General features: G+C 41.8%; 1 protein-coding gene across 2 annotated transcripts in view; it reads right to left on the bottom strand.

Annotated features, from left to right (window-relative positions):
• Positions 1–27992, bottom strand: part of SNTB1 (syntrophin beta 1) — a 159799-nt gene that overhangs the window by 34720 nt on the left and 97087 nt on the right. For both annotated transcript variants that reach the window (XM_054017549.1, XM_054017548.1), the window contains exon 3: positions 25662–25869. In XM_054017549.1, coding sequence (XP_053873524.1) covers positions 25662–25869 — 208 coding nt within the window. The remainder of the gene's footprint in view (positions 1–25661; positions 25870–27992) is intronic.

Genomic DNA, 27992 nt, shown 5'->3' with positions numbered 1-27992 from the left:
TCTGGTTTAAATTGAGATCCCTTTCCTTTATAACTCACTTATCCTCCGCCATTCCCAAGTCAAGGGTCGTATATACTGACCCAATAGCATATCTTGAAAACTAGAGCCAATCAACTATTTTAAGCATCATTTTCGTTCTCAGTGACCCAGAATTAGTAAAGTTTGAGTACATTTATTTCAGAAGCATTTTGGCTGTAGAGCAGTGTTACTACAGGGTTGGGATGGGTTTTGTAAATGATGTCGTATAGAGTTCTGTATGGACGTTTTATCTGTGTAAGTGAACAAGTTATGGTATCAGATTGCACATGATGCCTGCAAGATACGGTTTTCTGCAATGTTTAGGAAAACTCTTGTGAATAGGTGACATATTGTTAGGAATTGTTGTAAATTTGCTATTCATTTTTATGTCGCTATTAGAGAATTAAAATCTGCAATGGTATACTTCTTTTAGGGCAAATGTAAGGCTGAATGTTGGTTACTCAGCAGAAAGCTAGATCCATTTCAGCTCCATCTCTCTCCCCCAATCCCACCACCAAACCCTGCACTATCTAGCCTATCTCCTGGGATCACCAGGTGTATGTGCAGAGTACAGCTCACAAATCCAGGGATGCACTCCAGCATACTAAACACTATCCTCTGAAGTTTTATTGTGCCAAATTTGGAGACTAAATGCAATCACAAAATGTGAAACAAGGGGATTTGAGATCTGCTTTAACTGCAAATCTCAATGCAACTTTGACCTAAGGAGCTGTTTCCTAAACCTGCAGAATTACAGCAACTGATAGAGCTCATGCTGTGCTTTTTATCCACAGATCTCAAAGTGCCTTTGAAAGAAAGGCAAGTATCATTAGCCCCATTTTGCAGATAGGGATACCAAGGCATATAGAAGTTCACATAGCAAGTCAGTGACAAGTGAGCAAGAGAATCAAATTTCCTGACTTCCAGTCCGGTGCCTTATTACTCGCACCACATTGCACAGGAAGGCAAAGTGCTTCTCTTGAAGCACTTACAAATTGACCCAGTTAAACTTTTTTTTTTTTTTTTTTTTACACCTAGAATTAGTATGGTGCTGTGACATACGGTTTATAGCGTAAAAGTGAAGAGCCAAATATCCCTCAGGAAAAACTGCTTTACTTTACAGTGAGAAGGGCAAAACTGTCTCCAGTAATAAGTGAAAGTTTCATTCCAAGTATGACATTTTTCACAAAGCCATCATTGATACTTTTTTTTTTTTAAGAGCAATTTCTTTGCGTAAAAGAAAAGCCATATTTGGGCAAACGGACACAATCGTTTTGACACACATACTTTTCGTGAGAGCTTGCCAAAGGTCATCTGTATAAATAGCACACTGAAGACTTTACTGTAAAGGATGATTGAAGAACAAAGCATATGACACAAATACATATGCCTATGGAATAGATGATGATTTTGCAAGGCACACATCAATGGTTTCACACCACAAGAAGCAAGAACCCTCACCTTTGTGTAATTAAGCACTGCAAAAAGAACATGCACTACTTTTTTAAAAATATATTGTTTTGTTATTTTGCATGAGTACATGTTGTGAAAGGTGCTGGGGTGACAGCCCTAGAAACTGAAGCTTTTTCTACAAAAAACAACACCTTTGTTAACTTATAGCTAAGGTTTCTCTAGTGATTAATAAAACTCTTATACAACTACACAAAAGCAAATTCCAATTAAAAGCCTTAAATAGTAAAAAATACAGAAACAACAGTTAAGATACTTTATGTAAACACTGCTTTACCCCTAGAGTTCATACATTTCGTTAATTTATCTCTTTTAGGGGATTTTATTGCCACCTATCACTGCAGTATCTGAGCACCTTCCATGTACAATTAATATCAATTGTGAAGTCCCTAGTGGACTTTATGTAGTCTGCCACTTCTGCCTTTTTGAAGTAAATATTCTTCTTGGGGTAGGGTTTTTGTTTATGATTTTTTTTTTGTTTGTTTAGGTTGATTTGTTTGGTGGTAATTTATTTTTCTTAAGGTAGGTTGAGGATTTGGGGTAGAAAGAGGTGTGCATGTTGTGAGTATTATTCCTATGGTAGAAAGGTCTTTTAGAAGAGGAAGATTTTGCAGCATTTCCCAAAGATGGACAGACTCTGGATTTGTCTTCCGGAAGTTAATTCCATAGCTTGATCCCCTCGACCACAAATGCTTTGTCCCCAACTCTCAAGTGCCTCCTCTTGGGCTCTGTGATCTGCATTGTCCACTCCGTTGCAGTAGATTGAACTTTGATCTTTAATGTAGCTGGGGCTTAATCCTTTAATTGTTCAATCATTATGATCGAAGCCTTAAACTGGCACTGGAAGTTGGCTGGGAGCTGGTGACAGGAGGTCTAAGCCATGGAATAGGTAAGGCAGCCACAGTCTGTACAAACTGGAGCCTGAGCATCATCCTCACATCCAGCTTCAGATACAGTGAGTTACAATAATCCAGCCTGGAGGTGACCAGCGTATGGATCACTGTGGGCAGGTCCTAATTTGAGAGAAAGGCATCATGTTTTCTAGCCAGCCGTTGGTTTTCAACCCCATGCTACAGAAGAAGACAAAACAAAAGGTCACTGCCAATATGACCTGAAGAAAAATTCCTTCTCGACCCCGCATATGGCAATTAGTTGGACACTAAGTATGAAAGTAAGACCCACCAGCCATGCACCTGAGAAAAAGAATTCTTAATACCACCTCAGAGCTCCATCCCCTCCTGTCCTGTGTCCCATTTCCAGTTATGGCCCTCTCTGATACTTCAGAGGAAGGAGACAAAAAAAGAATATGTTGAGGAGAAACATCCCTTTCCTGACATCTACAGGTAGTTCTCCCTTTCCAACCAGCATCATGTCAGTCTTGCCACAGTTCTCTGTAGGCCAGCTGCTCTTCACCCAAGAGCTAATAGCCTATAGGCATTCTGGTGTTTTAGTAGTGATGGTGGTTGGTTCAGCGGAGAATGAGATATATAGTCCTGATACGTAAAATTTCACCTTACTCATTTCATTAACAACCTTAACTCTGACCTACAACGCACAAACTCTTTCAGTATATACATAATTCATTGTACACAATGGATGCCATATGTTATTAGGTAAGTGTGTGTTGCATGTCAGAGATAAGGCCATTGCTGATATAAGTAAGAGGCAGAGTGGAGCCACAGTAACCCTAAGGGGAGCTGAAGAAGGGATTGTGCTTCAAACTCTCCAGTGCCTAAGGGGGCTGCAGAAACTGGTTGCTTCCTCTCCCTGTGCACACTCTTTTCTGGAGCATGGTGTAGTGGGATGGGTGGTGGGGTCATAGCCTTTGGGGACACATGGAATGAGCAGGGATTGCAATCATTTGTGGCTCTTATGTAGGGAGTACAAAGGGTGGGGATGGAGGGAGGGCTCTGTCTCATTAAACTCAATATTAAAATTCCCAGTGACTGAAATGGGAACAGAATTAGAAATCATTACATTACAAATCACAACCGCTGGAAGAAACACAGTAGGAACGGGTTGTTTCTTTGCCATTGTTATTACAATGTCTCAAGGACTGCAGTCTGGAACACACTGATTTGAGTAATTTCAGCTTAGCATCCAATGAACAGTAATCCAATTAAAAACACCAAACAACCCACAGTGAATTCACGATAATTCTGGTGTACACAAATTAATTACTGGCAGAGTGCTAATAAAATCTTTGCACCTGTGATGGGACATATCAGGGCTTTGTGGGCACTGCTAGAGGCCCCACTGCTCTGCTACGCTCCACTCCAGGAAGCAGCAAGATGGGAGAACAAGAGCAGCAAAGGTAGGTCCTCCTGTCCAGCATAGAGAGGCCTCACTAAAGCAGCCACCTTGGAAGCTCAAGAGACCCATTGGCATGGGTTAGAGGGGCTTGTCACAGCCAATAGAGCCCAGCAGGCTCAGATGGAAAGGAGCTGCAGGACCATAGAGTTCAGTTTCTGGCTGGGACCAGAGGGGCTAGGAAGGGTTTGCCTCTCTGGCCAAAGGAACTTGAGGGAGAATCAGAGTTTATTTTCTGGCTGTATTTTGCTAAGTTGGGTTTGCACTGAGGGAGAGGACCTAAGAACTGTAACCCTGAGATAAGGGCGAAACTAAAGGGGCCAGGTAGGAATAGGCGCAGGGAAGAAACAGCAACATATTGCATTGAGCAGTACGGGGCTGCCATTTAAAGAGTCCATAGGTTGGAACCCCGAGTAGTAGATGGCCTTGGGGTCCCTACCAGCGACAGGTAAAGTAGCATAAACCACAAAAGGGGATATACCTTATTTGGGAGCCCAAGAAAGGGCTGAATTTAAAGGAACCAGAGCTGGAGCCAAAGACCGTAGGCAAGGGCAAATAGACGGTTTAGTTATAAGAAGAAGAACAGGAGTACTTGTGGCACCTTAGAGACTAACAAATTTATTAGAGCATAAACTTTCGTGGACTAGACAGAACAAAGTAAGTCACCAAGCAAAATAAAATAAAATGCGCAAATCTATGCCTAATCAAACTAAATACAGATAATCTCACCCTCAGAGATGCTTCAGTAAGTTTTTCTCAGACTGGACATCTTCCAGGCCTGGGCACAATCCTTTCCCCTGGTACAGCTCTTGTTGCAGCTCAGGTGGTAGCTAGGGGATTCTTCATGATGGCTCCTCTCCCTCTCTCTTCTCTTCCCCCCTTTATATATCTTTTGCATAAGGCGGGAACTCTTTTTAAGTACCTGATCAGGAGACACTTAGGGAACAATGCATCTTGGAATGCTCCAATCCACATGAGAAGTCTTCCTGGAGACATGCAAGATACCATGTGGACAATGGCGTCGGCCTGCAAAGACTGAGTCATGCAGGGGCATGTGACTTGCCCAGGTGACTCCAAAACTCCATCTTGGAGCTGGGCTTTGCATAGGAGGGAGGTCTCCACCCACAAGAGAGAGTCTACTTAAACCTGTGGGAGACCCCTCCATTTTGGTCTTCACCCCGGAAGGGGTTCATTTGGCCTTTGTGACTTGGCTGGATGCCCAAACCATTTAAGATCTACCCAGGTCAATCATTAGCCCGCAGAGGGCACCAGGGGTGAGAAAAGGACTGTGATACCACACACAGCTGTTTGGAAGCACTCAAGAGGTGAGTCCCCCTCACAATACCATACTACACCAACAGGTCTTTTGAGTAGGACACACACTTTACAGAAACATAGAAACATTCTAGAGCTAAGATTTTTTTAAAATCGGAGTCTCAAGTTATACTCCTAAATAAGTGGCCTAATTCTGAAAAATCCTTAGCACCCAGTGATTCCCATCAACTTCAGTGAAAGCTGTTAGGTGCCCAGCACATTGGAAACTAAAATCATTTATTTTGATGGCCACATCTAGAATTTAGGATTTAGAAGCTTAACTTTAGTCTCCTAGTCTCACATCATTGCTACATGTATAGAGTCCTTGGTTACCTGGTTGCGATCTTCCAAACCATCTAGGGATTTAAACATATCTTCCATTAAAATTAATATCCCCAAAAAACAGATGCTGACTCCGTGGGTGCTCCAGGACTGCTTAGCACCCACCGGCAGCCAAGCTCCCCTCCCTCCCCCGCACTTCCACCTGCCGGTGGCCACCGCCGATCAATTCCTCCACCTCCCTCCCAGCACCTCCTGCATGCCATGAAACAGCGGAGGTTTCTATCGCAAACCTACCTGCTTTCCTGCCAGCTCACCAGCCTAGTTCCTCAGCAGCCTGCCTGAGGGGGCTGATGTGGAACAGGGAACCTTGGAGTCCCAGCTCCCAAGCTCTTGCCTCTTTCACAGCCCCGACTTCCACGATCTCTAGCCCCAGGACAGACAGGCAGAGTACCGTGGAGCTAGGCAGAGAATGGGAATGCCCTTTGGCAGAGAATTTCACAACTTTTGGTTTACATTCTGAATTAGAATGAAACCGGATTTTGAAATGTTGAATGGAAAATAGAACTACCATTCTCCACCCAGCTCCCATTTTTTTGTTCTGCATGCATCACTGCAGTTAATGAGCTCTTCTCCACATAATTAAACTGGCAAAGCTAAGTCCCTAGAGGACTTCATAGAGACTCCTGTGCCTTTTCCTTCCCCGGTGACAGGAGCTCTTGTTGGGATAGGTTTTATTTTGATTTTTTCTTTCCTGGAGGGACAGAGGTGAGGACAGCCTTTGGGGGCTAGAAATAAGTGTGTCTGTCCTACTGGAAAGCTGGCAATCTCCTCTTTCCTGTGGTATAAAATTCCCATTTCTAGGCATGCAGGGTCATACAATATCAGATCTTAAACCTGTCAGTTGTTCAGAACTGAGTACTGCCGATGCTGGGCCTGGGGCCACTGTAATTTTGGGGAGCTACGAGGGTGAGGATTCCACATTTGATGAGAAAGAAAAACATCCTTGTAGCAAGATTTTTTTTTAAAAAGATGCAGCTGTTATAAGCAGCTCAGAGGTTTGGAATGTTAGAAGAATTATGTCCCACAGGGAAATGGGTTAGGGGCTAGAGTGCAGAAGGTGCATGATAAATGCCTGTTATCACCGAGTTCTGTAATTTATGATGTGGATATCACCACACATATGGTATATCCACACACAACCATCCTCTTGTAAAAAATGCTACAGGATCTTTAATGACTAATCAGTACTGCCAACCTTAAGCAGTCAAAAATCACAAGCCAGTCCCAGAAACCCATGAGACTGGCTATGAATGTATGATTTTTCTGAAAAAAACATCCCAGTAATATTAGGGTTCTTTTTTGTTAGTCTTCTGAGCCTTTAGGCTGCATTTGCTTTACATTTTCAACCTTTTTTCTGCAACCACAAAAGCGAGAATTTTACTTTTTTTTTTTTTTTTTAAATGCAAGCAGAGATTTTCACGCACTCTTGATTTCCAGAACAGTGGCAATTAGAAGTACACCAAAAATCATGAGACTTGTGATAAACTCACCGGAGTTGGCAAAACTGGACTATAAATTAGGGTCTCCATTTTTACACCTCATTCAAATGAGATAATATATCTAACATCATTGTTGGGCACCTGTTGAGTATGCATTCAGTTAGAAGTATACCATCTACTGAATTAACATTGCTCCTTTCTGGAGAACCTTGGCTCTTTGTGGGGCATCACTGACCAGGCCTGATGCTGCTTAGCTTATGAGATATGACAAGTTCACAGCCCAAAGGGCTATGGCACCAATCTTTTAACTAATCAATTATCTGTGATAAAACATCCCATCTCAAGAGCTTGCTACATTTAACAGAAACTATGAATATTCAACATAGGTGAATTAGCAGTATGATTATAACGAATCTTCTACTTGGTAGTTATCTATGCTGAGTTTTAAATTAGCCACACATGGTACTAATGGATTTAGTGCAATGCTATGTTATTTCATAAAGATTATTAAACTATAGACCATTAGGGCTGTCAATCTTCAGACTTAAGTTCTATGAATATCAACAAATTACATAGTAAGAGCAATGCAATTTTGAAAGTTGATGCTTTTAAGCTATATTTTTAACACTTTCACTATGTGACCATAGCATTTAATTTCCAGAAAGGACATTCCTACTGAGCACCGATCATCTCTCTGGAAGAAATGTTTTAGAGGAATAAAATAAAGAACTTGTCTAAGCAGATGACATGGAGCTAAGGTTTCACACATATTTTTAAGAGTCACCACTGATGTATATAATTTAGTAACCTTAACAGTTTCCTGGTAATGATATCATCTCTTCTGTTTCTCTTTGCAAATTCACCACATCTCTAAACAAAAATGTGTGAGATACATATCTTTTAATCAAGTTGGTTTCATCAATAGAGGAAACTTTCCTATTGTGAGTTAATAAATCATAGTACATAGCAAATGCCAGGTACATTCAGAAAGAATCAGCTTCAGTATTCACAGGATTCCCTAACAGTTAAAACAAACATAGATCAAAGGTCACCTTTCAAGCCACATAAAAGTGAAAGACAACGTAGAGCTATGTGTAGAGAATCATCATAAATTCTGAATTCTTTATTCAAATAAAGCTCCTATTGAAGTAAAAGGAAACTCTGAGTAAAGACTGCAGGATTTGGTCTGGAGATAATAAAACCATAAAAGGCCATTTGTGCTATCCAGTGTGATCATCCCCATTGAATACAGTATGGAAAATGTAGTTCCAATGATGTCTTATTTAGCCTGTTCTTGGCTGTTCGTTGTGATGGTACCACAACTACCTCTCTTGATTAGTTTGTGTCACTGTTTTCAATTGCTCAGATCTTTCTCCTAATACATAACAAACTTTCTTTCCTTCACACAGAACCATTGCTCTATATCCTCCTATCTTCCGAGACTAAGAATTATTCCTTTCATCCGATTATACTCTTACTATGAAGGTAAATAGGAGTTCCCTCTTTTATAGACTTTATGGGACTGAGTCTCTTCTCACATAAAATGCTGTAAATCAAGAATAACTCCACTGAATTACACCATTGTAAAACTATGTGAAAAGAGAATCAGAAACTACACGTACCACTTCCTCATATATCTTGTTCTCCAATTATGTGTTAATTTGTTGTCCTCTGTGTAGTCTCCAGTTTTTTTATATAGTCCTTTTTAAACTTTAAACCGACTGCATGCCACATTCCCAGCGTAGTCACAAAGCAGTTTTTTTAAATGTGATTTCTCCTATTGGCTTTTAGTTTTCCTAACCATGTGGAAAGTATTAAGTATTTGACAAAAAAAAGAAGCTATCTGTGTTCTTTTTGCAATTAATTAACACAATTCTATTACTAATTGTGTGAATGAGCTGAAAATCAGGTTCCCAGTCTGGCATACCTGTATTCAAAACTAAACATAACTACAGATAAGTTGCCTGAGACAAGTGACCAAGGAAAAGAGAACAGCTGTGTAGAGACTTTAAGTACAGTACAACCTCAGAGTTACGAACACCTCAGAAATGGAGGTTGTTTATAACTCTGAACAAAATGTTATAATTACTCTTCCAAATGGTTCCAAATGAGGAGTGTGGTTGACTGATCAGTTCGTAACTCTGGTGTTCGTAACTCTGAGGTTCTACTGTAGTAGCAGCCAATGGAAAGATGGATGGTCCATAGGACCAGAGGGGCCTCACCCTCTCATCTCACAAGCAGACCTTATCAATTGATCTTTGATTGAACTTGGATGAAAGTGGATTTAACCCTAACTCAAAGGTCTGTACCAAGGGGAGTCAGAAATGGGAGTGAGGGGAAGAATCAAAGTGTATAGCGTTTTACACTGGCTTAATTCCACTGACCTCAGAGGAGTTACTCCTGATTGAAGTTAAAATCAAGCCAGACATCCCTAGTTATCTGCTACACCAGTTTAGGATAGAACAGCAGCCTGACTGTCACCTCTGAGACAGGTAGGCACTTTCTTGCCTTTTCTTTTTTGTAACTATCTGTACAGTAACCGGGCTAAAATCAATCCATCAGCCCACTTTTCAGATCCACCTTGCGTGTCCAAGTTATTCAGGTTTACAGGTGCATAACAATTATCAGATAGTGCTTGGTTCCTTGCAAATATTTTTCAGAATTGTTCATTCTTTTGGATATTATCCTAAAGCCACATCCTATTTCTGCTGCCTATTCTGGTACATGTTCAGGCAGCTGTCAAAAGCCATTTGAACAGAGTAAGGAATAATTTTTATTCAATGCTTTTCTTGACTAATGGAAAGAGATGTACATGACCTCTGAGAGTGCAAACAGCCCTTGTTTCCTATCCTAGATTAAAAAAATGCAGAAAAACTAAGACTCCTTTCTTGGAGATCTCCTTGTAAAAGCGAAAAATTAACCTCAAAGTTATAGAAGGTTCAGTCGGGGCTGGTTTGGGTCTTTCAAACGAGGGACTTTATAAGAACTATCCATGCACCTGTTTTGACTCAACATTCTCATCTCTGTGCTGACTGAGGAACCAGGTTGGAGCAAACAGCCTCTTCACCTCAGCTTCACTTCACACATGACCATCATAAGCTCCTTCCTCCACTGCCCTCTCCTCCACCCTCCTCTCTTCGATGCTCCCTCTTCTTTCCCTTTTCATTCCATTTAGCTTATCTCCTCCTGAGTCCCACCTAAACCTCACCCCTCCAAAAATTCCCCATAGAACTAACATGACATTTGCCACCATCACATTAATCTCCCTGCTTTTGTGTTATACTCCTTTCCCCTTCCTTTTATCTATGTAGATTGTAAGCTCTTTGGAGCAAACATTGTCTACTACTCTGTATTTATACAGCACCTAGCACGATGGGGCCCTGTTCTCGGTTGGTTCCTAGGCACTGCCATAATAAGCATGATTATTAAATAATCATGGTTTAGTTGGATTTTTATACCCCAAATAGTAAAACACCACAGAAGAAAACAAACTCTTACTCAGCTACTCAGGCAGCTTCTCTTGCCCCCACCCCATCTAACCAGAAAGGCCGACTATCTCAAGAGAAGCAGTCCTCTGAGAAGATTTCCCACTTCATCCATCCAGCTGCATATGTCCCGTCCCTCTCAAAGCTGATCTTCCTTTGTGACACTTCTGTCGCCCAGGTACTAACTGCTCCAGTCTTCTCCTGTTGCCTGTGCCTTGAGCTCCTGCCCTACACCCACACGTAGAGGATGGATCATTTGATGATTGCCTGTTCTGTTCATTCCCTCTGAAGCACCTGGCATTGGCCACTGTTGGAAGACAGGATACTGGACTCAATGGACGTTTGTTCTGACCCAGTGTGGCCATTCTTATGTTCTAAAAATGCTTCCCTTACTGAAAGCAGTCCAAAATGCCTTTTACATGTGGTGGGGGAAAGAAGCACAAAGGGTGGGTGAAGTGAAGTGAGATCACAGGATATAGATTTATTTACATAAATAAGTGCACAAGCTTTTCCTTCCATAAGCTTTCTGCTCAACATTTCATTTTTTTTAATTAGATTCCCCCCCCCCACAAATGTCATTGATGTTACTAATATAAACCAAACAAGAAGGTATATCAAAAATGTACATCAGCATTCTAAAATGTACAATTATTTTTAGTAAGAGATCAGTAAACAGACACTTGCATGGTACAACTTGTTCAGCAGGAACCTATAAATAAGGGAAAAAACCCACAATACGCAATATGTTCACACAGCTTCAGGAATGTTCAAGTGTGGCCAAAGTGCATAGCTGTTGGAGCCTGGTGATTAAAAAAAACAGGTGTTTCCTGCCAGTAGCCTAGGTTACCATATGAGAACCCAAGATATACAGTCATCTAAATAGCATCTGAGAAAAGATTTGGAAATGTCTATTTGATTTCAGAGGTAATGCCATAAACACTGGGAGCAGCAGGCCCCAGCACTTAATGGAAGGAACGTTTTAAAAAAGTGTATGCACACATATGAATATTTATTCATCCTCCTATTAAAAACTTCTTGTTCTCTGGCTGTACGTACTTAATTGTGAGGTCAAAGAATATACAATGCTTTCCTGACCAAATTCTCAAAAACAAAATGTAAATTTGTGTTGCATGCGAACTCAATTTTTTCAATTTTCCCTCAGAGGTCATGTTTTCTAGACCTTTAATCATTTTTGTTGCTCTTCTCTGGACTTTTTCCCAGTTTGTCCACATCTTTCCCGAAATGTGGTGCTCAGAATTGGACACAATACTCCAATTGAGGCCTAATCAGCACTGAGTAGAGCAGAAGAATTACTTCTTGTGTCTTGCTTACAACACTCCTGCTAATACATCCCAGAATGATGTTTGCTTTTTTTGCAATAGTGTTACACTGTTGACTCATATTTAGCTTGTGATCCACTATGACCCCCAGATCCCTTTCCGCAGTACTCCTTCCTAGGCAGTCATTTCCCATTTTGTACGTGTGCAACTGATTGTTCCTTCCTTTGCATTTGTCCTTATTGAATTTCATCCTATTTACTTCAGACCATTTCTCCAGTTTGTCCAGATCATTTTGAATTTTAATTCTTTCCTTCAAAGCACTTGCAATCCCTCCCAGCTTGGTATCGTCCGCAAACTTTATAAGTATACTCTCTATGCCATTATCTAAATCACTGATGAAGATATTGAACAGAACCGGACCCAGAACTGATCCCTGCGGGACCCCACTCGATATGCCTTTCCAGACTATGAAGCACTGATAACTACTCCTTGGGAATGGTTTTCCAACTAGTTATGCACCCACCTTATAGTAGCACAATATAAGTTGTAGTCCCCTAGTTTGTTTATGGGACGGTCATGCGAGACATTGTCAAAAGCCTTACTAAAGTACAGATATACCACATCTACCACTTCCCCACTATCCACAAGGCTTGTTACCCTATCAAGCTATCAGATTGGTTTGACAAATCCATGCTGACTATTACTTACTTTATTATCTTTTAGCTGTCTGCAAATTAATTGTTTAATTATTTGTTCCATCTGAGCAGCTTTATCTCGAGTTCACATGCAGCAAGCCACAGAAAACTACTAACCCTAGCAGTGACCAAACCATTCACGTTCTGTGAACATTATAGAATATAAAGGCTGATTGCTTTTTGGGCTGATCCTTTTCTGTGGTAGTGGGACCATACATTAGCATAAATGGTTTCCTATATAATGCATTGCCAAAAAACACTCAATAAGCAGTTCAGGGATGTGATATTCAACAACAATGCTCATACTCTTCTTTTTGGCACTATCCAGTGTACGCATTATTACAAAGACCAAGTAGATCTTCTATAATTAAGGTTGGATTCAGTTTTTCACTTAAATCAGGTATTCAGCCTCTGTTTTGAATGAATAATACCATATAGCTTCCCCAAATGTATGCACATGATCTGCGAGTAGATTTAAAGTAAAGTAGAGTAAAAATTTACAGGATTTTTAACTACATTTATTTGGTTTGAGTTAGAACGAATTTAAAATGGAACCTTTATGAAAAAACTTCCTGCCATGTCTCATCTGTTTTTGGACTCTTTTCACTAACCAATTCATAAATTTTTAAAACTACAAGGGACCATTATGATCATCTAGTCTGACCTCACAAATAACACAAGGCATAGAATTTTACCCAGTAATTCCTGCATCAAACCCTAACTTCTGGCTGGGCTCCGGCAAATATTTCAGGAAAATATCCAATCTTGATGTAAAGACTTCAAGTGGCTGAGAATCCACTGTCCATCTTGGTAAGTTGATCATCTTTTTCCAATGCAAATGTTGAGTAGGGCTGAGGGTTAGGAGCATATTCCATCCTCATCTGTTTTGAGCTGTCATTTGAGCTATTTGGTATAAGTTGTTCTAATATTTAATTACCCTCACTGTTAACAATTTAAACCTTCTACCTCGTCTGACACTGGATCTCATTATGCCTTTATCAGATTAAAAAGGCCTCTATTCTATCAGAAATCTTCTCTCCATGAAGGTGCTCACAGGCTGTAATCAAGTCACCTTTGAATCTTATCTTGGATAAGCTGAGTACTTAGTTTTTGGAGAAATTATGTTGTGATTAAGCAAAGTTATTAATTAATGTAGTGAATCTTTACAGTTATATTCACAATTTGCCTTTGCACAAAATGTCTGTCATTTCATAAAAATCAAGGCTGCCCCTAACAAGGATGGCCAACATCCCCTATGGTTTCCAATGACACTGAAGCCAGAAGATGCCCTCAGGGAGAATGGCCACAATTTTACTAAAGGCTTGGTATGTGAAAGTGAGGTTTCCCCTAATAAAGATGGGAAGCCATCTCCCATTATTTTCAATGGAGATGAAGCCATGGTGAGCTCAACAAGAAAGCATTCCTATGCTGTATGTTTAGAAAACTAGACAGGAAACTGTAAGGAGATTCTATGCAAAAACCTGGCTCAGCCAGGGGGAACAGCAGCTGGGGCTCCTGGGAGAGGGAGAGCTGTATGTCAAGGGCAAGAAGAAATTGTGATCCAGTAAGGCTATTTGCCCCGAGTCTTATCGTTGGAATCTAAGATTTAATCTAAGATTTAAGTAATATAATCTAAAACTTGCCCATTTTATGGTTTTATGCTGTGCAGCATTGATAACTATGCTATTTTTCCCACATTCCCTCTGGGCAGGACTGTATGATAGCTTGTGACTTTGTAAGGTACTTTGCTATATCTGGTTAGGAAGAGAAATGCTGGAGAGCAGCAGTTCCCAAACTGTGGTCCAGGGTCCACAAACAGCAGACAGGTCATAGGATGCTGGCTCCTCCTCGTTCCCAATTGGTAATCTGCTCATCAAAGATGTCACTAATACTAATTCTCCAGGTAAGCGATTGCTGTAGTTGCCACATGTAACCTTGATTTATGTGTTCCCAATAGTTTAAAAATAAGAAATAGAACCAAACTGAGCTTCTTAACGGTCAAGCTTCTGGGGCAGTTAAAAATAATTTAACTTAGTGGAGGACTGTGAGTGACATAATGAGTGATAGAATTAAGACTTTATTAAAGAAAATTAGTTAAAGCAAACAGGCTTTCCAATATAACCATATACTGCATGCGTCTGACAAAGTGGGTATTCACCCATGAAAGCTTATGCTCCAATACGTCTGTTCGTCTATAAGGTGCCACAGGACTCTTTGTTGCTTTTTGCATTGATACTCGCATTCTAGGATGAAATGGTGTATGTTGGGGTGATTAGTCCCCGGATGAGTAGAATGAGTATATAACTTTCTCTAATGGTACCTTGGTGGTGGATGAGCATGCTAAAATTAGCATACTACCCTTGGTATAATCATAATACCCCTTAGTTAATTAGCATTAAGCCTACCGTTTACCATATCTGTATTTTCACTACCACAATTAAATATTTTCTACTTTCTCACTGGCTATTTCACATTAAACGTCTTAATTAACATCTGCATAAATATCATTCTAATAACTATCGATACAGATCCCATTCTTCTAAAATATTCACATTTTGTCTAAAACACTCGTTAAAACCAAAACACATTTATAACATGACCTGGGATTATGTCCTAACTTTTCTCTCACTTGCTTCTGAATTGTCTCATTTCACTTCACTCATGTTTTACTAGGTCTTGTTATCAAACCCAGATTTGGGCCCAAAAACCTACTCTCTACTTACATTTCAACACACTTCTACTTAACATAAGCAAGCATCACCTCTACAGGGCTACACACAGGGATGCTATCTGATCACGGAAGGGAGGGAGAGAGCCCACAAGACATTCTCTTTAGTAAGACGTGGGTAAAAACTGCTCTCAAAATCGTTTCAGGAGCCCTACTAGAGAGCTGTTTGTTGTTCAATGCTTCATGATTTTCTATCTGACTTCCTATTTCAAGCACTAACATTCTTTCAGCCTTATTGATAAGTTTTTGTTGTATTAAAGTGATGGCTTGGAACGGTCTGGGAATCTGTGGTCGTATTTATTCCACCTTTGCATGTCTAATATATTCCTGCAGCTGGATGTTTAAGACTTATACTCATCCCAGCATTCTTTGCTTCATATTCATGTGGTTAACATGCAATGTTTGTTTTCTTTCCTAATCCTTAAACTGGGGTAAATGGCCGGGAGTAACAGATTGTGCATGTTGGGATTTTTGCCCATGGCTCTATGTGGATGGTTAACCAGCTGCCTGCTAACAAGGCCATGTGGATAACAATCTGTTACTAACTTGGGGCCAAATCCTAGCGCCCTTACCCAAGTGAAATTCCTGTGGACTCGGAGACTGAATATGGAGTGCAGGATTCGGCCTCTGTTTCTCAGTGAACTAGTGTCTTCAGAATTAGTTGCTAACAGTTTGAATGCAATGGGTCAGATATGAGGTAACTCTATTGACTTCAATGGAAGTACTTTGGATTTACACTAGTGTAAACTGAGATCTGGCCTGTTCAATCCAGCACCATTTCTCACAATTGAGCAAAAGCACTTGCATATAAACTAGCTGATAATGTTCCAGTACCTCAACCACTGATCAAAGTGGCTTTTTCCTATGAAGATGGAAGGCCCCTCCTTGGTAAAATATTGATACATGTGTGATCATGTTTGTCAAATGGAAATCATAGCCCTGCTCTAAAATGCCTTCAAATCCAAGGAGAATCATTGTGTGGTAATCGGACAGCCTTTAAATGTATTATTCAATGGCTGTTTCCCAAAGCAGCTTCCCCTTTGGTAGTAAAATCATTACCTTACTGTTTAAACGTTCAGGCTTTAATCTCTATTTTACAGTTCATAAAGCACCTTTATGATGCAGAGATTTTTTTTAAACAGACAGAAGATGGCTTGTTTACATTCTACTCCCTTGATTACATTCTACTCCCACAAGCAGTGAACCAGTGACATGTACTACTGTTTTTAATTGCACGCTTCTATTAAGATGCCAGCACAGTGCGTCTCTTTGAAGCCCCGGTGTGATTTTGCTACGTGCTTGGCATCCGCACAGTCAGGTCTGAGGTTAATGTGTACACCATACAACTCATTAGCTGCATGTAACTATCAGAGCCAAAAATCAACATGATTGATCCAACAATATGTTTGGTCTTGGGACTGAGCCTCAAATGAGGTCTTATCAAAAGCAAAGGTCAGCAGCTTGGCGCAAATTATGCTGCACATATTAAAAGCTTTTCTTTCAAACTATTCATTAGGGAAGGTAAGAATGACAACTAATATGGGCCTCATTAAAAACTGAGAAGAGGAAACCCCTTGGAGAAGACAAGGAGGCTCCATCACTATCAATTTGTTTTTCAGTCTTTCGCTAAAGCTTTTATTTATGTTACAGTAAAGACAGTGGAGTGCTTAAGCAGGAGGGGAGAAAAAAATAACACTTCAGGGGAATTAATATAACTCATTACCTTTCCAAATGAGCAGACAGGATAACATTGCAGCAAGAAATCAGCCTATAGGGTTGAAGAATTTGGGGGGAGAAGGGGAAATTGGGTTAAAGCACTTCTGTCCATCTTTCCTATCATAAAACAAATAACTAAAATAAGCACACACTAGTATTGGCTGTGGGGAGTGGAGGATATAAGTGAACTTTTCAACTAATGACAGGTTTCAGAGTAGCAGCCCTGTTCTTTTTTCAACTAATGGATTCCTTTCAACTGCAGTCCTTTATGAGAATTTCACACAGAACTAAACTGTTCTTGCTGCAGAAGGTCCCTGTGACCAGTATCCCACAGTATACTATTTTGCATATGGCACTGCCATGTTCTCACCTTCCATTGTGACCGGGAACATTGAAAATGCTGGCAGTGGAACAATTAGGTTAAGAAAGAAATACTGCCACACTGTCTCCAAAGTTTTCTTGCAGTATAATTGTCTAATGGCACATTTTTGTTAGGGCTGTCATGGTATTAGGGTATTTTCTTTTTATAGGATGCAATAACAGGGTAAAAGCCTGGAGTTAATAGCTTTAGGGGAATATTATATAAGCAGAGGTTGATGGCTAAAATTAGACTGATTTTGTAGTCTGCATTGAATTAATGTCTTGCCATGTTGTAAATTATAGTGCATGTAACTTTTCCCTCACCATTATATTTTTTACTCTCATATTTTCCTAAAGGTCAATCCAATCATTCCAGCAAGCAAACTTTGAGTAAGAATTTAGTTTCTTTTCAGGGTATTTTCAGAAAAAATTGTTATTTTCCATGTCAACTCGTTTGGCAAAACAGACCCTTTGGACTCAACGGTCTCTCCGAGAGCCAATGCAGTGCTAGGAGAAGGGCTCTAGCAACTGTAGCCCCCGACCCAAGCAGAGGTGGAGGGAAGCACTATGCATGTGAAGGACAAAGCATGCATAGTGCTTTGGGACCATGCGTGGCACACCCACCTGTTTACACCTACGTGACAGGTGCTGTCAGCCAGAGACAGTATCTGAGCAATATAACTGGTGTGTGCACTGGCAGGGATGGCCAGGGCCCTAATCCAATGCCCACTGAAGTTGTATGGTCAGAGTCCCATTTACATCAATAGAAGCTGGATTAGGCCTATACCCCCAACAGGCCCAGGCGCACGCTTCTGGTGTTAAGGACATAGTTTTTAAAAGCAACCTCTAATATTACATCAATTTTTAGGTGCCTATAGAAATATAATTGCCAAACAGGATCAGAACTGTGGTATGGAGGGAACTTGCCTTCCCCCAAGATTACAGTGAAACTTTGCTGCTTGCTCTGCACATGGTTGCAATAGGGGTTCCATGCCTGGGGGAGGCTTTGAAGAACTTACCACTGGCTCTATGCCACTGGTCTCAGCGAAGGGAGCTTCCATGCAGCCTTCTTAACCATCTTGGCATGGCCCTCACTGACACACAAGCTGGCAGCCTGCTCAATTATCTCAGCATGGACACTGTTCGCATGCAAGCTGGGTGCCTGGTTTCTCTGTCTTGCCATGTACTTCACCCAGACACCAGTTGGGAGCTTTGCCTTTGGTGCAAGTTTTGCCCTGGTGACTGTGTGTGTGTGTGGTGGGGGGAGGGGACTACTCTCTGTCCAATATTTCCAAAGTTGGGGGATTGGGACGGGGATGCTTCTCCTCAGAAAGCCAAAGGGATTTTTTTAAGTTTAGCAGTTTGGCTTTAAGACTTTTCTCCCTCAAATCAAGAAACGGAGAGACGTTTAGCTAAAAATGTCTCTACAACCCAGTGAAAACACTGCTCCAAAGGGAGCCATCGTGTGCGCCATCTGGAGGCGGAGAATTACGGAGAGTTCTCCTGTGAGGTGGTCCTAAACCCGGGCTCAGAGTAAAGATCTGCTCTGCCCCTCACTGCCACTGGAAGACTGTCTGACACGGAGGGGACCAAGAATAGCATAAGCAAGTACACTCAGGCAAAAATAGCTCAGCCAAGCAGCAGTTGAGGGTCTTTGCTACATAAGGCAGGAGAGTTAAGTAAGTTATATAAGGCAGCAAACTGGGAGAGCCATGCTTTGATCTAGACGCGTGTTCGTCAGTCAACAAGCGTGCCCCATCTCTAACGCACTTTAAAATGTTTTAGGGAAGCAACACAGGCAGTGTGGTTAACAGTTTACATCACACTTTTAAAACGTGAGTCTGCATTATGTGATGAATTAGTGACTGTACATTTGGTAACACTTATTGATAGGAACTCAGCAAAGGGATGGCTCTGCTGAAAACAACTTAGTTAAAGTGGCTCTCTCTTTTAGCGAGGACAGGGCTTAAGCCATTTGTGAAAACTATTCTGATCTGTGCTTCATGTGGGTGGAGTACACGAGACTGGGCACCACAGAGCTATCTGTGGGATGAAGCACAGACCTTGCTTCAGCCAGGTGATATTATTGAACATTTATCTTTCAGTAATGCCTAGAAGCATCAGTCAGATTGCACTAGGCCGGCGTTTCTCAAATCCGTCCACCCTGGCCACATGCGGCCACCAGGGACTTTGCTTGCAGCCACAGGCTCCTTGGCGGTGATTGGGGAAGAGAGGTAGGGAGGGGAGGGAAGCAGCGGCCCTTCCCCCAAAGCCACCATCAGGGGTTGGGCCATGCCCCCCTCTGCAGCCAGAAACACTGGAGGAGCAGGCAGCTGGTGTGAGTTTCCCACCTTCCTGGGACCAGTGGAGTTCAGGCTTCTGGCTTCAACCCTGGGGTGGCAGGCTCCCATGGGGCGGCGGGATCTGGTCCCTGGCCACAGGACTTCGGCCCGGACCCGCTGGCCCCCACTGCCTCCCCTAGCCCATTGCCCCTGGCCGCACTGCTTCCTCCAGCCCCCCCAGCCATTGCCCTGGCTCCCGCTGTCTCACTACCCACCTCCCCATCCAGGGCTTAATTTGTCCCCCAGCTTGCCAGGGTTTGGTAAGTTTGCTGTGAAACGTGATATTTATATGTTTTGTTAATATCTCCCAGCTAGGTGGCAAGTCTGCTGCTGTGAAAAATGATATTAACAAACATACAAATCTCACTTTTCATAGCAGCAGACTTACTAGCTAGCAAGTCTTTAAAAAAGCAAGCAAAAAAGCAAAAGAAACAATGACAACAAAAGCCAAGAATATGCAAAGCACCCTACTTTGGTTTCTATTCTGTTTAGGTTCAGTAGAGAATAGAGACAACTGTACATTGTTTGTATTATTGAGTTTTCAAAAAAATCCCAAACCCTTACATAAATAAATTACAATGATTTGGAGATGTACATGTGCATATTTATTTGTTTTTCCAAAAGTTAATGAAGTATTTTAGGAAAAATTGTCAGAGAGGCCACCAGCAAGAGTTGGTGGCCGCACTGTGAGGCCACCAAAAAAATTGTTGTGAGAACCCCTGCATTAGGCACTGTGATATGCACAGAAGCTGTTAGCAGTAGTTTAATAAAGGGAGCTATATGCTACAGCTCCAGAGGATGAGACTGAAGGTGGAATTAGAAGGAACACTTCTCCTAAGATCCCTGCAGAGGCAGATAGATACCCAGTTTCCTTCTGCAGTTCTCTGCACCCGTTTCCACTGCGGTGCTCTCTCCAAGCGATGGGTCACAATTTCCTCTTTCAAAATAAATACTTGGTTTGTTCACAACTTTAAGTATATCTTCAGCAGGCCAGACTGGCTTCTAATTTTTACTACATGTCCCTGCAAATTCTGTGGGCACCCACGGGAATTCATACAAGACAGATATTCTCCTGGTCCGGAAATTGTAAAAGTAAGCAAAATATCACAAATAACATAACCCCGGAATAATTTTGCCCACCAATGAAATGCAACTTCCTCTGGGTCTGAAGCAACAGTAGCTACAGACCCAATATGCAATATTTTAGGACAGGAATGAAGACTATTGCTGTAAATTAAGCCATAGGGAGAACTCAGAGCATACATAATGTAATTACCTCTACTGGAATTTCGCTAGGGCATTGGGCTAATTATGCAACCCTTGTGAAAAGTGCTGTGGGTGATACGTAGGGTCTGATTTTTAAACTCAGACTGCAGTTTTGCACTTGCAAGGCACTGTAGGCACAAAAACTAGCATTTAACTACTCAACTGTGCCCAAAAAAACTGTTGTAAGCCTAGATGTGCCCAGAATGAACTGCAGGAACAAATCTGTCGGTGCAATTAGCTGTGAGAACAAAACTCTACTTGCAAAAATGGAGGCCAACTTTAAAAATCAGGCCTATGAATTTCTATTCCTTTTTTTCCGCCTCATCTCTTCTGATCACTCACCTCCCTGTCCATTTTTTAAAAATATTAATCATACCATTCATATCCATCTTCCCCCATTATCCTTCTATTCACATCCTGCCACTCATCACTTCACTATTTGGTTTAGCTTTTATCATCATTTAGCTAAATAAATGATAGGCACAAGCATGGTAAGGCTAGCATAAGGGGGAGGGATAGCTCAGTGGTTTGAGCATTTGCCTGCTAAACCCAGGGTTTTGAGGTCAATCCTTGAGGGGGCCACTTAGGGATCTGGGGCAAAATCAGTACCTGGTCCTGCTAGTGAAGGCAGGGGGCTGGACTCGATAACCTTTCATTCAAGCTCCCTTCCAGTTCTAGGAGATGGGACATCTCCATTAATTTATTTAATTTATGTGTGTTGCCCAAATGAAGGAAAGAGGGAGTCCTGACAGTGTGGTTAATGGTTGCTCATTCTGGAGTCAGTTTCTCTAAATATATCCATCAATCAGGTGCACCAAAAACTACCAAAGTCTGATCTTCTCAACACTGCTTCATCAGGGTGGATAAATCTGACCTAGGAAAGAACGCCATTGAACCTAGAAGAGGCAATTACTCTTCATGTTACTTCAGGTTTATGTGTTTCCTAAGCAGAGGCTGGTCATTCTCCCAGATAATGCAGTCTGTTTATGTAATTGAGCACTATGCTGTGCTGTTTTACGAAGCAAACAACCAAGTTCTGGAGTTAATAAGCTACAAAGTCAAGCAAAATGGGGCAACAGCAGAACTCTCCCTGTTCTTATACAAGTGTTCAAAACTAAGTGATCTAGCCAGGATTTAAAAATCAGTTTCTTGTTGGGGAAATGTATAGGATTTTTCCATTTTTGTAAGATAAGTAGCAGGAGTTTTATCATTGAGGTGAATGGGAGAGTGTATAATGCTGCAATGAGGTAATTATAGATGGGGTTTATCCACTAACCATCTTCAAGGGCATATGGCATAACCTTCCTCATTGATAACATTTTCACCAGATGTGTGGAAGAGAATAAATGAATGCAAATTATAATTAAAACAAATTCAGCAATATACCCAAGTCTCCTATGACAGTGAAGGAAGAAAAGCAGATGTGATAAAGTGCACTGTGCATGTTCTGCAAACTTTTTTGGGAAGCACTTAGATGTTATAGTGATGGGATCTATAGAAAACCCTAAAATAGTCAGCATTTCGTTCATCCAGGCAGAAAGCATGTTGATTGTTAGAGGAATTATGGCATATTAGAAGTCAAAGGTCATTTTGGCTTAAATGAAAAACACCACAGTGCTCTCTCATGACTTTCTAGCAATGAGTTGGGAATCAGGAGCCTGGATTTTATTCCTGAATGTACCACTGGTTCCTAGTGTGACTTTGCTTAAGTCCCTTCACCTCCGTGTACCATCTATAAAATGGGGCTGCTTAAAGAACTGATTAGTCAAAATTTGTGGGGGTACAACCGCAATACCATATTTTAACTTTCTAGTCTAATGGTAGCGTTAGCTTATACCTCTGGCATTAAAAGACTGAATACATGAAGGTGGTTAAACCAAAGTACCTAAATAGATTATTTTAGGTTAGATAAAAACGTTTTAACTACATTAAAGGTTTTTTTTTTTCCAAACACATTTTATTATCATGGTTATTCTAAGATCCCCATAATGGTATCACATTTTCACTGAGGCTCCCCTTTAGTTCTTTAAAATGTACCAAGTCAGTACTCAAGTATCAGGGGGTAGCCGTGTTAGTCTGTATCTACAAAAACAACAAGGAGTCTGGTGGCACCTTAAAGATTAACAGATTTATTTGGGCATAAGCTTTCGTGAGTAAAAACCTCACTTCTTCGGATGCATAGAGTGCATCCGAAGAAGTGAGGTTTTTACTCACGAAAGCTTATGCCCAAATAAATCTGTTAATCTTTAAGGTGCCACCAGACTCCAAGTCAGTACTGAAAATCCATGACCACAATCCAGGAGTAGAGTAGCAATACGACTCTGCTGCTGCCTGCTTGTTTCACTAACCAGAGTGTAAATGAATGCAAAGCAAATGGGAACATGGACATGTTTTCATTTGAAGTCCAAAAATGGGCTCAAGGGAACTTTTGTGCCATTTGACTAAATCTTGTTTGGACAGCTTGCACGTTTCACAACCGGAGTGTTATGCTCCATTCCAAAGGATAAGAGAAAACAGGAAAACAGATAACACAGCGATATCCAGTCCAATACTGAAGGACACAGCTGTGATAAAGGATATCTCACATATCTTAATTCCAGTACAATGATATGGTTATCTGACTGCAGAGGAGTCTGAACATTCTAGAATATATTAGCACACTTTTCATTTTAGAGATATCATACACTGAAAAATAATTCAAATTTACTTTGCCAGTTACCCTTTTCCTCATTTGGGTATGTTCTCCTCTCACATCCAACTACTGGATTTTGACAACAATAATCTGCCTGCCTTCTGTTAACATGTGCCAAATACTGGAGTTAAGATCCAGTGGGCAAACCCAAAAAAAGAATCATCTCCTTTTTTTAGTTTCAAACATTATTAGTATTATCATGGACCTTATAGCAACTCTTACATTTAAGTTGCCTAATACATGCTATGATAAAGGATTCTTCAGACCTCTTCTTTGAGAAGCATTAAACACTTCTATAGTTTGCAAGAAGCTTTTGAAGTTCGATGCCCCCAGGCTACAGAAATGCATTTTCTAGGTCTGCATTTATAAGTTTTGCCAGCATAGCTATGTCAATTAGAGGTGTGATTTTTTTAAAGATATTACTGTGCAAACCTAGCAACAGGGACACATGCAAGACTGGATTATTGCAACTAGTTCCACCAGGGCTGAACCAAGAGGCCTTCCAAAAGCTGCAACTATTGGCTGTATGCAAAGGCCACTACCCTAAGCAGACCTGGCTGGCATGAGCACATTTAGTATGTGTGTAAAGGTCCCTTCCCCTTCCCCACCAGGTAGGAATTTCTTTTATGTATTATTCTGCCACTAAAAGGCTCTCAAAAAGGGGCATGAAAAAGGAGAGGGACTGTTAGGGAGAGGGACATCACCGTACCCTCCTGACCACTGTGCTTGCTAATCCCATGGGTCTGATTGATTAAAGAAAGAAATGAGAGGGTAGAAGAGAAATCAATTGCCCACCAGTCAAATGCAGCCCCCACTTTAGGGTGGCATATGGAAGCTATTTTGTGCCAATATCACTGCATAAAATGTCAGTGTATTTTCAGAATGGATGCTCATCTCTTCTTTATTTAAATGCTAGCACGTTCACAGCGTGCTGTACTGCATACCTGCTGTGCTGCTATAAGGAACTGTCTGCAATTTCACAACTCTCCTTTATTCTAATCCTACTATGTGGTGATGTTGATTACAAATGCTTGAATAGGGAAAGGCACTCTGCAATGTATTCTGAGAACATGCAAAATATGATGCTTTAAAGTGACCTTTTAACCTGCTCATCTTTAACATGGATATTTACTTTAAACACATCGATATACCATTGCAAGGTGTGTAAATGTTCTAATGCAGAACAGCTACATTCACCTAGAATTGGGAGACAATCTCCTGTTCTGAAGAATACAGGCTTGGCATATAGAGGTGTATGCCTTCAAAATGGGGTTACAGACTCACAGATAATAATAAAACTTTTCATGCACAATAACTATTGGTGTTTTGCCTCTTCTTCGGGGAGATGATTTGGAAACAATAAGTAGCCAAACATATTCTGTGTTCAAAGAGCTTATAAAAATGAGTGGAGAAAAGGGCGGCTGCCCTGATGAGCCCAAAGCTGCCAACTGTAAATTTCAAAGTTAAAATTCATTAATGAGGTTCACCAGTTCTAACAAAGAGCCCTATTCTATTATGGTGCAATTCAACCCAGAATTTTATGTGGTATATAGGCCTCAGGCTGGCTCTCTACAGGGTGAGCTTCACCTTAAAATAAACAGCAGGGTTAACGATCATGGACTTTTACTGGCTTTTCTAAGCTTGGATGGAGCTGGAAAAGGTATCTGAAAATGTTTGCCTCCTTTGCCTCCTTATGAAGCACTAATACACCACATGTGCTGCTGAGGAAATCAGGTGTCTTTTTAAGGACACTGTAAATCTATAGCCCAACACTGCTAGTGGAACCATCAGAGCACACGAACTGTTAGAGCGTAAAGTAGATTTCTGGAGCTCTGGCACTGAAATAATGTTGGACCTGTTCCTGTGCATGCCTGGATTTTTTTCTCACTACATCAATGGTTCTCAAACTGCGGCCCATGGACCACCAAAGGTCTTCCTAGTGTATGTAGATTTTAACATTTGAGAGCCAAGCAGTGGGAGACAGAAGGGTAGGGATGAGAGGCAGGCCCCTCAGAGGATCTGGTTACTAAATGGTCTACAGAAGCAGAGAGTCTGGGAACCACTGAGTTAGATAAGATACAACAGATCACAGCAGGCACAATCAGAAGCCTTCGTAAAAGCGAAATAAAAACAAATATCTGATTCAGCCTCTACTTCCAGACACACAGAGAGCTTAGAAATGAAAAAGAAAATATGTCCATTACCTTTTCTGCAAGCCAGCCTAGATGCCTAATCTCTCGACTTCCAGCGATCCCGGTTTTACCCAGCTGGTCTTTCACCTCTGAAATCACCCTGGGAATAAGGTCACTCACACTGGAGTGGATAGCATTGAACCAGGCCTGGGCTGTGGCTGAATCCTTACTCCTTAGAACCACAGTGTGCTTGGCATCAGGTGAATGGATTTCAAGAAGCCTAGAAAAACAGGAGGGAAAATGTTACTTTCACTCCCAAAAACTTGGGGTAATTAATTGACTAAATATACTAAGCTGTTTTACAATAAAGCCATTGAGTTAACAGAACATGAGCAAGGTCTTAAACTAAACTTACCTTGACCGTTGTTGAATTTAATAGTATTCAGCCTTAAGGCTTTCAGCTCTGGTGAGATTAGTAGATGTTGCTCCTTTAAAATACTGATCCTTAAAGGTGACTTGCAGGGCTAGACCCTGCCTCATACTTGGAACTTCAGTGGGAATTCCAAGCGCAGAGTGGCTAGGTTAGAAGGGGCATTCATTTGTTACTTAAAACATATGTTGTTGTTTTTCAGGTCCCATGAATTTCCAGCCTGCTGTGGATCATCACCTCCTGCCTGATGCGATGCCCCAGCAAGCATTATGCTGGTGACATGATACCCTCCATGAAACCCTGATGGAGACTAGAGTGTATCGATAAGGGTTAGGCAACTCTCTTCTTTTTCCAGTATTACAGATTTTCCTGCAATGATCAATACACCTGTTATAAACCCTACAGAAGAGTGCAACAAAGAAATAAAAAACCCACTACCTGATCCTATATAAGGGAACTTAAACGGCGTTCCATTGTGAGCTTGATGTCACCATCAAGCAGGAGCCAGCAGCCCACACTGATTCAGATTTCATGGGAAGTAAAGTAACAAATGTTCTGAATGCTCCCTTTAGACCCTGTTCACACAGAATGGGAATGTGTTAGCTATAACCATATCAAACAGTGGTTCTTGCTAGCAGTGTCCTGTTATGGTTTCCCTGACTAACATAGAGATGGGTACTTTTTCCTGAGAACCATGCCCCACAAACCATAATGTGGGTTGCCACCTGTAGTTTCAAAGTACAGTTTAAGACAGTTTTCTGTCAAAAGAGACATTTCCTCTCCACGCTGGTCATGGGAACTGTGCCAAAAACTTTACTAGCAACAACTGCTTTTAATGTGGGCTGTCTCTCATACAGCCAGGGCCGGCTCTAGGCACCAGCAAAACAAGCTGGTGCTTGGGGCGGCACATTTTTAGGGGCGGCATTCTGGCGTGGGCCATGCCGCCCCTAAAAATGTGCCCCGGCCGCCCTAGCTCACCTCTGCTGCTGCTGCCATGGCGCGCGAAACAGCTGATTCACGCGCCACTACTCACCCTCCCTCCCAGGCTCTCAAACCTGGGAGGGAGGGGGAGATCCCGAGCGGCCAAGGCGCATGAAACAGCTGTTTCGTGCGCCGCTGCTCCCCCTCCCTCCCAGACTTGAGAGCCTGGGAGGGAGGGGGAGAAGCGGCGCCCGCGCCGCGGCCACTCGGAGTCTCCCCCTCCCTCCCAGGCTCTCAAACCTGGGGCGGGGGGGGGAGAGACTCCGAGTGGCCGCGTTGCGGGCGCCGCTTCTCCCCCTCCCTCCCTCCTAGGCTTGAGAGCCTGGGGGGAGGAGGCAGGGCTGGGGATTTGGGGAAGAGGCGGAGTTGAGGCGAGGCCAGGGGTGGGGTAATTAAAGAACCGGGGGGGGGGGGGGGGGGGGGGCAGCCAAAATTGTTTTTGCTTTGGGCGGCAAAAATCCTAGAGCCAGCCCTGCATACAGCTCTGCTCCCAGGGTGGACAGGGCCTTAGATACGGATTGGTGGGGTACTGTGTGCATGCACATGCTTTTTTCAGTTAACTTTATGGGCCACTTTTAATGCCTCCCATCAGAGCCCGAATAAGTTAAAGCGTGGCCCAGCTATGAAAAGAGAGTGTGAAAACAGCACTGTGGGCATCCATATTTATTGCCTCTGTGACTCCATATTGCATTTGCTGTTTATAATACAAATAATAAGACTTCCTCACCTAAATTCCATCTTTGTAAATGCATGACCTGAGATCAGAGAGTCAAGCTGTATACTTCCTAGTTTGAACCTCATAGCTGTAAGCTCTTTCATGAAAGGCCAGTCTATTTCCATTTCTGTGTGTACAGTGCCTAGTACAGTGGAGCCCCGCTCCTTGTTTGGGGCTGCCAGGCAATACTGCAATACTCATATATACATCATTATCAAGATCCTGAAATTTGGAGCTTAGTTAACAATTCTGCTGATATACAAGTCAGAGCAGAATC

The sequence above is a fragment of the Malaclemys terrapin genome, chromosome 2, assembly GCF_027887155.1.
Source record: "Malaclemys terrapin pileata isolate rMalTer1 chromosome 2, rMalTer1.hap1, whole genome shotgun sequence".
Classification (NCBI taxonomy): Eukaryota; Metazoa; Chordata; order Testudines; family Emydidae; genus Malaclemys; species Malaclemys terrapin.
This window is presented reverse-complemented; position numbering and strand designations above follow the sequence as displayed.